Raw genomic sequence first — 12,111 nt, 5'->3', positions numbered from 1 at the left:
CAAAAGGAACCTGCCCAGGAGGAACTACAAATTAAGCCTTGAAGTTGTCTAGAAAGGGCTGATTACGCAACCAGGTGAATCTCTAAATGACAATCAGCTGTTCTGCAAGAGTCCTCAACAGCATAGTAACTGCATCCAACACTATGCCTAGTACTGAGTAGCCTGACTTACTAAGGATGAAATTTGTTGCTTGGAATCTACACTTGACATGTAAAGGACAGCCTTGTTCAGATTGTTATGGATTGATGAGCGTTATTTGGTTAACTGGATCTGATAATTAATGGCCCTGAAGGCCAAGGTACAAGTATAGGCCTTTTTCCCCACCTATCCATAGCCCCTGCTATCCTTGTCTAATGGTAGGACATTAACATTTGGGAGTAGATCAGCTGTTTCCTTTGCCTAAGAGAAACCATCTACAAGGTCTGCAAAAGGATTCTTAAAAACTAACTTATCTGGAACCTTGTAGAATTTGTCTGGCCTTTTGGAAGCTGTGGGGCTGAGAGTCAGAAGCTGTGGATTTGAAGGTGTTTAAAAAGGCCTTCAGGACTGGACGGACTGGGGGAAGGGACTGGACTACCCACTAACAGACTACAGTATCTCTCTTGGACATCAGAGATTTGCTTACACTCCCACTCAAAACATTCTGTTGCATTTATAATGGGTTCTCCAAAGGTTGCCTTTTCCACATGGGAAATGATAGAGAGGGAATCCTCCTCAAAAGGCAACTGGTCAGGACAGTGCATTTGAGAAGAGTATGCTAAGGAATGGCCATCAGAATCTGAGGATCCTTAAAATTCAGATGATTCTACAGTAATAGTCTGTGGAGTGTGCGGAGGAGCTGAAAAAAAGGAGGATTAAGAGCCATAATAACCTTTAACAGGCACTGACAAAAGTCCACCCCACTCATCCCTAGGAGGAGAGGAAACATGTTTACTTTTTTTGCCTTTTCGTTGGGGGTGATGTTTGACTGAAACAAACAATGAGGCTCCAACCCCTGGCACTCTAGTTTTCCAGGAATCTCATCCCACACAAACATTTCCAAGATGCCTTCTGATCCCTCTGAGATAATGATCTGTGATTCCCCCCTTCTAAGCTGCAGTAGCGGACTCTTCAGACATGCAGTCCTCTGACTTCATACAGACTCCAACTGGGTCATAATAGAGGGCATCTGAAGAACAGTCAGACATACCGTGGGTTCTACAGCCTCTATGAGTACATCAGCAGCAGAACAGGCAGATGGGAGTCTCATGCCTAGGACACTTTTGAGTGCTTTCTTTGGAGTGAAAGGTACATTAGGTAAGGATGTCTACCATCTTACACAGGGCCAAATGCTTCACTAACAGTCTCTCTAAGAATGCACTCAATGAAGAAATAAGAAAGCAATGTCTTGGGTACAACTGAATGGCAAATGAAGCAAGATTTGTAGCTGTGTACTGCGCCTTAGCGGAAAAGACAGTGGGGGTATGGAGGTCTTTGTATGGTGTCTGTTTACCACACACACACATACCCCTCCAAGCTGACATTAACAAAATCACAACAAAACAGTTTAAAGAAGGCAGGCTCCCCAGCTGGGCAGTTATCTACAATTGTGAAGGCTAACGGTACAAATGACCACGTGAACATCAAACCGGTATGATATCTGCATTCAGGCTGATAGCGACAGTCTCAGGATTTACACTCATGATCACTTATATATCCCTACAAGTGCAAATTGAGATCACATACCGGACGTATGCTACTGGGAAGGTTTAGACTTTCGTAGCCCAGTTGGACATCAGCAGTGAACACACATCTGTTTGGAATACTGAAGCAGTGATTTCAGGTAGGACATCACTTTTTTAAACAAAAAAGTCAATAAAGTTATTTTAAAAAAGTATATATAATGAATAAAGAGGACCAGTGGAGTGAATGCTCAACGGAACAACAAGCTCAAAGATAAATAGTTAAAAACAAACACCACTGAGCAAAACAATGGAGGATTGCAGTCTCATTTAAATCACAAGTAGCTCCTAAATCCAATAGCCAATGATGTAAATAATCCAAGTGCAGGCGAGGTATGTAAAAAGCAGGTTTATTAATAAAAGAGGTGGCTTTTAGCATGAGCTTCTTCAGACCTATACAACTAAACTGTCTGTAAACATCAGTTTAAAAAGCCAAAATGGCCAAAATCCTGTCCATTATTTAAAGGTACATGGCTCATTAAAATATCATGTAAAAAGTCATATATAAAATTCCTATACACCATCATAAAACAGTACGGCATTTCAAAACAAAGCCATTCATATTCATATCCATTATTGGAATAAATAAATCAAAAGTATGTGTGACAGATGGGGGGGGGGGGATTTTAGTAACATAACTATCAAAACATTGACAGAGCATCTATGCATATAAAGGTTCAAAAAGACCCTACTGGCCACAAAGTAAAAAACTCTTCATAGCCTCTTAACATCTTTTGGACAATAACCTTCTTGATTTCAGCAGAGGTCAGGGGAACCCTTCCATTGAGACCTGGGGTGATATCTGCCCTAAACTTAATAATCCAATGGATTTCCCTGGTCTCTGTATAATTGTTAATGTCCCCTCTCCTGTATGTCCTTGAGATCTGTTCCAAGATCCTGAACTTAAAACGATGCTCTTGACCTTTGTCATTAGTGTGTTTGGATAGTGCATTATGTGTAGTACCTCTCCTTGTGTGGTATACATGCTCACGAATCCTATCCCTCAGTGTCCTATTGGTCTTGCCTACATAGTAGGCTGGACAGACTGTGCAGCAGGCTAGGTAAACTACATCTCTGGACATACAATTACCCCTCGTCCTGATGTAGTAAATACCCGAACCATATGGATATCGGAAGACAGGGTCGGTTTCTATATATGGACAAAAATTGCATTTGTCGCATGTGGTCATGTAGGGACCTCTGCTGAAATCAAGAAGGTTATTGTCCAAAAGATGTTAAGAGGCTATGAAGAGTTTTTTACTTTGTGGCCAGTAGGGTCTTTTTGAACCTTTATATGCATAGATGCTCTGTCAATGTTTTGATAGTTATGTTACTAAAATTCCCCCCCCCCCCCCATCTGTCACACATACTTTTGATTTATTTATTCCAATAATGGATATGAATATGAATGGCTTTGTTTTGAAATGCCGTACTGTTTTATGATGGTGTATAGGAATTTTATATATGACTTTTTTACATGATATTTTTAATGAGCCATGTACCTTTAAATAATGGACAGGATTTTGGCGCCATTTTGGCTTTTTAAACTGATGTTTACAGACAGTTTAGTTGTATAGGTCTGAAGAAGCTCATGAAAGCTCACCTCTTTTTATTAATAAACCTGCTTTTTACATACCTCGCCTGCACTTGGATTATTTACATCATTGGCTATTGGATTTAGGAGCTACTTGTGATTTAAATGAGACTGCAATCCTCCATTGTTTTGCTCAGCGGTGTTTGTTTTTAACTATTTTAAAAAAGTGCTGAAATACGTTTATATTAGGAAGAAGACAAAAAACTTTTACAGAAATCTGTCAGCATCCCTTGTGCTCTGTCATCACACCCTTGGTTCAGCAGTGATTAGTACAAAAGGATTTTCATAAAAACAAAATACAGATTAGTTTTTTTAACAACTAAGTTGTATGAAAAACTAACTTTCTATTACTTGCGCACCTCTCAGATGAAACTTTCGCAAAGTAGTATAACTTACGGGTCTACATTAGAACATTGAATATTTAACTGTTCGAATCACTAAAGGTCGACGTTTAGTGATCAAACTGTTAAAACATCAAATGTTCACACAAAAAAAAAAAAATAAAAACAAAGCAAAAAAACTGATCAGTGTAGGGAGGGGGAAAGCCCCCCTGCACACCCCCCCGCTACTTAAATATACCAACTCCAAGACTGCACTACATTGAAGTAAACGGAAATCTCCCCTTATGGATTTGCTTTTACTTGTTCGATGTTCTGCAGTTTCGCTATTCTCGTGTCGACAATGTCAGATTCGACATTGTCGGCTTTCGAGAATGTAATATAGACCCTAACTTATGCACTGTTGACAAATGTATCAAAGGGGATGTGGACACACAGTACTTGGGTAAGATGCACTCCATGCAAACACTCTGAGTTACTTTTACATGAATTAGAAAATAAATAAATCTTTATTTTTCAATATGTTGTGTAATTAAACTACGAAGGAAAGAGAACAGCTAGGTAGAAGAACTTTTTCACTATGAGTGGGAAGTTGGTATAATGGTTATGGAGTTTGTAAACACACCACTGGAATAGCAATGGTAATAATAAGTTCTACTCGATTGTGAGAGGTTTGAGCAATAGTAATAGTTTAACCACAGTTCATGTTAGTGAGCTAAACCAAGCAGTATTTTTTTTGTTAGTTTTAGTCTTACAGCATTTTGTCACTTCACTACAATATGCTATTTAGGTTTAATCATAATTAAGTTATCCATGTACTTTCTATCCACATGATAGTACTATACTTTTCACCTTGCATGCAAGAGGTTATCTCTGAATCTCTCACAGTAGCAGTTAACACTTCTGGATATACATGCAGGAACTGCATCAAATGCAACTAACCGGATCATCCATGCTTTGCCGAATCAAAGTTATAACATCCTGCTGCTGCTTTGGTTCAAGTTTTTTAATGAAGAAGAGCACCTCCCACCATTCCGCCCGATTCAGCACCTCAGAATCTTCATTACTACAGTCTGTAAGGTATGGCAATGTGTAGAGTCCCCCTAAAGGTTTGCAGAGGTTTGGGGCAACTGAAAAAGCAAACAAAAGCAAGAGCAATTTAAGTTCAGGAACTAAAATGGTGTTCGTCAACATTCACACAAAACTGGACAGACAAATCAAAGATGATCTTAAAGGGAAAATAGTTACCACAACTACTTGTAAGCTATCTGTGAATACTGCACTTTTCCTGGTCATGGAATATGAACAAATTGTATTTTAAACAATATTTTCAACAAATGTTCTTGTAAGTAATGCTTATTTCAGAATCCAAAATAAATCTAGACAAAATGAAGTAAAGAAATTCTAAAAAATGGGCTGCTGAAGTGAAGTTTTTTCTTCTTCTGGGAGGACAGGGGTAAAGGAAGCAGGGAAACATCTGGGAATTCAGGTGAACAATACATGCGGCAGGGTTATGGACTTCTGGGACGTTTACAAGGCATGGCTCACTGGTAGTACGCTCCAGGACAGTCTAGAAAGACCTGAAAAATTACATTTCTCAGCTTGGACAAGTCTGGGCATCCCCTACAGAGGGAAAGCTGCAGACTTTTGCCAGGAAAAAGGAAATCTGACATATCTTGCATAGTTTGCTACCACCCCATCTATCACCACAACTGATTTTTTTAATGGAAGCTCTAGCAAATAAAACAATACTAGTAATGTGTGTCTGTAACAGTCTTTCCAACAGCAGACAACAAATGCACATCTCTCACTCTTCACTGAGACAGTATGCAGTTACGTTTATTCTTTTGTTTTCTTATAAAGGTGTCCAATGTTTTGTCAAAACCTTCACAATTTGGTAGCGCTGTATTTACAGTTTAAGAATGAAAGATGAAGGTTATATAGAAGTGATACAGCTTGTGGCGATGTGAGGTATTGCCAGGAATGCCAGAAGAAGTAGGGCAGTGGATGTGTAACATATGCCAGCACAGCTAGCTGGAATTTTGTAAAGAATTACATGTTATTTGTATAGCAACTAATAATAAGTAAAAGAAGAAACCACTGATAAATCCACAAAATAGCTGACTGCTCAAGGAATGGCTCAGTACCCGGAATGTAGTTAAGCAGCTTTATTGAAGGCTCTCTCCACCAAAAAAATACTGTAGTAAAAACAGAACACAATACACATACGGTTGAGCGCTTTCATCTGCTGTGGTTCTGATGAAATCTGCTACAGCAGATGAAAGCGCTCAACCGTATGTGTATTGTGTTCTGTTTTTACTACAGTATTTTTTTGGTGGAGAGAGCCTTCAATAAAGCTGCTTAACTACATTCCGGGTACTGAGCCATTCCTTGAGCAGTCAGCTATTTTGTGGATTTATTTGTATAGCAAACTGATTTGTACAGATGCTTGCGTTAAAAATGCATCAACAGTGTATCCTGCTGGACAGAAGAAGAAATGTGCATATATTACTGCAACTGTTGAAATGTATATATTGCAACAGAGGATAACTAGAAGAGAAGAGGTTAATCTCAATCCACCCGACTTTGGAAAATAGTAAAAAAAAATAAATTACTTACGTTAGGCCATAAAGATTGTATCTTACAGTTCTCAATGCAGATAGACAAAAAAATATGTACTAGGAAGCTTCCTGCATTGTCACTGCGGTGAATTAATTGTTACTTTGGAAGGGTGGAGTTTTGAAAGTGTTTTATGACATCCAGGGGCTGCAGCAGATCTTAGCAAGGCTGTGTGTGTTTATTACTGACACACAGGTGCTAAATCCCGGCAGGTCCTAGCAATGGGGGGCTGCATGGGAAGCAGATGTCCAGATGCATATGATTGTCATTCTGCAATCCATCAGTAAAATAATGTTTAATACTAGGTGAGACTGAAGTCTCAGAGCACTCTGTTTTTGTTACCCAACAAAGAAGGATCTCTCACCTACTTCATCTTGCCTTGCTCTAGTAAGTAACTAGGCAATAATAATTCTTTACATCAGTCAGGAAAATACAGTGAGATTAGCTAAGCATTGTTTTCCTGCAACTGTGCTAATTTTGTAAGAAATATATTAAAACTTTTCATTGTAACTAGTCCTTTAGAGAAGATTTTAACCTTTGAGAGTACTTATGTCTACTGGTGACACTATGGCCACTCCTGAATGCCTGGCTGTTTGGTCAACATTAACATCTGTATCAATACAAATTTCACTCAGTATAATTGGGTACCTAGCAAGAGCCTTAGAGTAGCTGGCTTTGGGGTGTCTGGTGGCAGTGTAACTACCTTAATAATCTGGACAGAAGGGGGGGCATAGCTGGTAAATCTGTGTCAGCCTTTCTTGATGTGTGTGTGTGTGTGTGTGTGTGTGTGTGTGTGTGTGTGTGTGTGTGTGTGTGTGTGTGTGCGCGCACGTATATATGCTAGTTGGAGCAGAGACACAAAGTACTGGTTTCACAAACAGGATGCTGGAGGACTTGGCTTGGACACTCGGCTGAGGACTTAACTCTACAGCTGTGCTAGTGGGGAGCCTTACTAGGTATCTGGGGAGAGGCAGACAGAGAAACCCAGACCCTGGGCTGAGTGCTTTCCCTGTACGCTCTTAAGAGAAACCGTGCTTGATGCAGACAGCTGCATCTGGAAATAGTGGGTGCAGCTGTTTTTGTTCCAAGTGAATGTCCCTCTCCAGTGTCAGTGGTGAGGGTTGAGGCTCCTTGTTTACTAGCCAGAGTGGGAACGTCAGACAGCTTTTTTAAAGATTTCTTGCCCAAAACAAACTAGCTGTAATACTACCTTACCAATGAATCCAAAATAGTACATTACATGCGCTGTCTATAAATCACTACTGCAGCCAAACATATGATGTTACATGCATAAAATATTAAAGCATCTCCACTTTAAAAATAGTTATTTAAATAAAAGCAGAAAAGATTATATTTAAAACCAAAACTTAAAAGATGCACAACATGGAAACGACTGCATGGAAACCACTGCAAAGCATTTGAAACATCTCTTCTCACAAACTTCATTTAAATGTAAAAGCAACTAAAATCCATTCATTATGAAAATGAAACTTTAATGTTTGAGGTATTCTTTTCAAGACGTACATTACTGGTATGACCTTTCAAGCTCAACTTTTGTGATAAAACATTCTAATATATAAACAAATATTGAACAATATTTTAGTGTTGCTCTTGTTAAGTTAGATACTACCCTCTATACCGTACAATAAACTAAAAAACTACTTGAGCACATCTATTTCAGGAAACTTCTTATATAAGCTTACAATCAGCAGGTTCTGACAAAGCAACCCAGCACTAAATAAGCAGATGATCAAAGTGTATCAACTTTTTATTTCGGTCATATGAAGTACAATATAAGTCAATGAAAACGTTGCTATTTGTGTGTTGTGCATTTTACTCTAACACGTCTGAATAAAGTTCTATCACTGACCAAGAAATAGAGTGGGCAAAATTGCTCTGCAGTGTTGGACATTCATTTGCATGACAAACGCATGGAATTTTCAAACCATTAATGAACATATAAAGATTTCTGTCTTTCACACAGCTTGTTTCTGTCCATCTTCGTGTATCTCAAAAATATTAAAATACACATGCTGATTGAAGTCTTACAGATTTGTCCACTGCCGAAGCTAAGCATTATGTTGCTGTACCCCACAAAACAAACATTTTTCCATCCTAGTTTGGAAAGTTTCAAATGACCTATACAACTTTAAGATTTTTTTCTCCTGTGGACGCATAGGACTGACTGGGAGGATATGATCAGGGACTTTCCCTTCCTGCACCCAACTGACACATTCAGTCCTGAACTGGGTGGGACCCCTTAACCCATTCATTCCCAGATGTAGGTGTGAGTCAGGTAAAAGGAAGGAAGCAAGCCAGACTGCTGATCCCGCAGATGTCCCAATCTCCTCAACAGCTTGCACACTCTACAACTGCATGTGCAACCTGCCAGCTAAATATCTCACCACTATGCAGTATTAGTATGCCGGGCTCTTTGCTGTGGACAATATAACTGTACTCCAGCAGGTGTCAGGAGAGCAGTAAAACAAGCTCCTTCCCTCTAGCCAGGATGGGTGAGCTGGTATCAGCAGCTCACTCCCATCCTCCTCTGCCTGGTCCTGTAGTGCCTATGCCACTGGTCAACACAGGGGTTATTTAGGGTACAGTTACGTCTTTCCCTGGATCTCAGAGGCCAGAGACATGACTTTAGTTTTATTACCTTTGTGACAAGTTATTTTAATTGTATAACTTTTGACCATCTGTTATATTAACACTTACAAGGATAAAGTGTCCTAAAAATGACTAGACTGCAGAATGCAAACATCCTGCTTGTCAGTAGACAAGAAAGCATGGTAATCTTTGCAATACACAGCAGTAATATAACTGTGGGAATTCATCATTTCATATTATGAGCACAACATACTGAAGATTTGTATAGCAGTGCCCCAAAGTGCTCATCAGTGAAAGGGTACACACAGAGTTCAAAGATCATGTGTCAGATAAACACTGAATGTGGAATGGACACAATACAGTTACAGATGATGTTTAAATCAGAAGCTCTTTGAAGAGCGGTCACTGTTAGCAATAAAATATAAAAAGTTTTATCGGTCATCTTTTCTTCTCAATCATTTTTTTTCAGACAGTAGTCTCACATTCCCTGTGTAGGTTTAATTTGCCTCTGTGTTTACATACCATAGAAACACGGAAGGCATGCAAGGCAGTCCAATAAAGCTACCACTGTCAGGTAGTTTTTGCAGTTCTTTGAGCTCAAAAAAGACACAAAGGAGTCTGTAATAGAAAATACATATAATAAAAGGCAGCAATAAAAATAAGCCACAAAGGGAACCAGTGTGTCAGTCTACATACTTTTAGGAACAATAACTAAAATACATACAAAAGAAAAAAGTTCTAAATAAGAAAACTGTAAATAACTGCATACAGTGCCCCTTGGGAATGGAGAAAGGGTAGCTTTACTGTTACAGTGATCACTGTCTGAAGACCTCATACTACTGTATCTTACTCACTACTATCTCATTTGGAGTGGGACACTGCAACAGTATAAGCAGCTGGACAGACATTTGAAAAACCTACTTTGCCGCCAGACAGAGTCCACTATCTATTTATGCAGTACATCTGTGAATCACAAAGCATGCAGATGCTTACTAAACATCTTGTGCAGTAACATTTTTCACAGTTTTGAAATGTGTTCAGGTCACCACTGCCACAGTAAAAGTTTCCTCTAAGTGTGGCTTCCGAAGATTTATTGCATTGTCACATCAGATGGTAATACAGCTTACTAACTATTCAGATGGCTGTTTACTAACTAGAAGTCCTTTCTTCCTTTTCTTGAAGGAAACAAAAAATTAATGAGCCGTTCTAAATTTGACCTTTCTTGTGTAGTAGTTTAGATGCTTATGCACATCTGACAAATGCAGACAGTTTCCCATTTTTCTGATAGATGGCAAAAAGACTAGTTAGTTATACTACACGTTACTGCTGACACTACACGTGTCACAGTCAAATTATGGGGAAAAAGGGCCGATTACTCTGCTATCCTGTTGTCAGATGTGACCGCTACTAGGAAAATGTGTAAGGTTACTTATCTCTGCAAATTCCAAAAGGAGGTAAAGTTATCATTTTTAACTCAAAGTTTAGCTTCTAAGTAGGAGAAATCTCTCTCTGCAGGTCTCAAATGAAGGACTCCCTTTAAAAAAAAATAGCTCAGCAACTGAATGTGCTACAGTCTGCCAGAAATTTTAGTAAGCAAGCAAAAATTGCAGATGGGGGAACTCTGATCAAAGAATACACCAGTTGAATTGAATTGAAACTGAAAATTTAACAGGCTAGCAATGTTGGAACTGGGCAACAAAAAAGGTCTGACCCTATTAGCTTGAATTAGGTCTCAACCTCCTTCTGGACTGTGAAACCCAGGAACAAGATGAACCATTGTTGCAAAGAAGTTATGTCTTCACCATAACGTTCCATCTGAGTAGTTAGACTTCATTTGTCATCAACCTATGGTTGTCAGATCCGGACCGGATCAGAGATGGCAGTTTCACCAGCCCCCCCCCCCTTACCCATAATACCCCTCCTTCTCCTTCCTTCCCTCAGATTGAGTTTGCTATACCCTTCACATGAACCCAATCCAAAAACCTTCACAAACAAAGAAAAACAGGAGAGACGCATGGGTGCTCTCTCCTGTCTGCCAATGCAGGAAAGCACCAAGAAAAGGTCAGGGGGGAGGAGGAAGGGAGGGTTGATGACAAATGAAGTCTAACTACTCAGAAGGAACGTTATGGTGAGTACATATTTATCTGAAGTAAACATCAACTTGTGGGACAGAGTCCCCAGCTACCAAAACCCTGGGTGGCTCTCACAGAAGGATATTTCAGAGTACGGCAGAGACAAAGGATGCTCTCCCTCTGGAAACCATGTCCAATTTATAATGAAAAATGAAGGTGTGAGATGAGGATCAAGTAGCCGCCAAACGAATATCGTCCAAAGACACACTAGACCAAAAAGCAGCTGACGAAGCCATGGACCCGGTAGAATGGGCATTTATCCTACCAGGAAGAGACACATCTTTATCACTGTAAACCTGAAGGATGCAAAAGGAAATCCATCTGGCATCCATCGCTGCACTTCCTGTTGGAAGGAGATGCAAAGAGATCTCAGCAAGGCCGACCCCACTCGAGGAAGATCTGCTCTGCTACAGAAAGATTCAGAGACCACTCGAAAGGCATTAGAATAGTCCTGCTCAGTTTGTCCGCCAGTATGTTAGATCGACCTGGAATGTGGCTGCTACCAGAAAACGGCTGGTGGAAATCGCCCATTCACACACACTCATGGCCTCGCGACAAAGGGGGGTAAGACCAGGCTCCTCCCTGCTTGTTGATGTACCAGACCACTGACATACTGTCTGAACTGCAATTGTTCCCAGTGGAAGAAAGGCATGAAGGGCCTGTAACGTTAATAAGACCGCCCTCATCTCTAGAACACTGATATGCAATTTGGTCTCATTCAAGGACCACCTGCCTTTGACTGTCCTGCCCGAACAATGCCCCCACCCTAGTTAGGAGGCATCCGTTGTCACCGTGGCTTGGGGAGGGGTTGCAACAAATGCACGCCCTTCTACTAGTTCTGGGCAGCGTATCCACCAAAGGAGGGAATTACTGCACGTGTTGCTTATGTGAATAGGATGCTTCAATGGCAGATCCAAAAAGGACCACTGGACTGTTAGCGTCCACTGCAGAACCCGCATATGAAGACGAGCACTGGGGAGAAGAGTAATGGTGGCTGCCATGGAACCTAAGGCTCTTAAAACTGCCTCAGCTAGAGGAAGATGAGACTGAAGGATCACAAACACAAAGTCGCAAGTTTCTGGAGTTAGAAAGACCTT

At 40.2% G+C, this 12,111-nt stretch overlaps 1 protein-coding gene across 2 annotated transcripts in view; it reads right to left on the bottom strand.

Moving 5' to 3' along the window:
* Positions 1-12,111, bottom strand: part of CUL9 (cullin 9) — a 2,881,018-nt gene that overhangs the window by 2,570,824 nt on the left and 298,083 nt on the right. For both annotated transcript variants that reach the window (XM_044060287.1, XM_044060293.1), the window contains exon 6: positions 4,596-4,783. In XM_044060287.1, coding sequence (XP_043916222.1) covers positions 4,596-4,783 — 188 coding nt within the window. The remainder of the gene's footprint in view (positions 1-4,595; positions 4,784-12,111) is intronic.

Source organism: Protopterus annectens, chromosome 1.part0 (genome assembly GCF_019279795.1).
Source record: "Protopterus annectens isolate FY-2018-M chromosome 1.part0, PAN1.0, whole genome shotgun sequence".
NCBI classification, from domain to species: domain Eukaryota; kingdom Metazoa; phylum Chordata; order Ceratodontiformes; family Protopteridae; genus Protopterus; species Protopterus annectens.
Note: the sequence above shows the minus strand (reverse complement) of the source record. Positions and strands in the feature narration are given on the sequence as shown.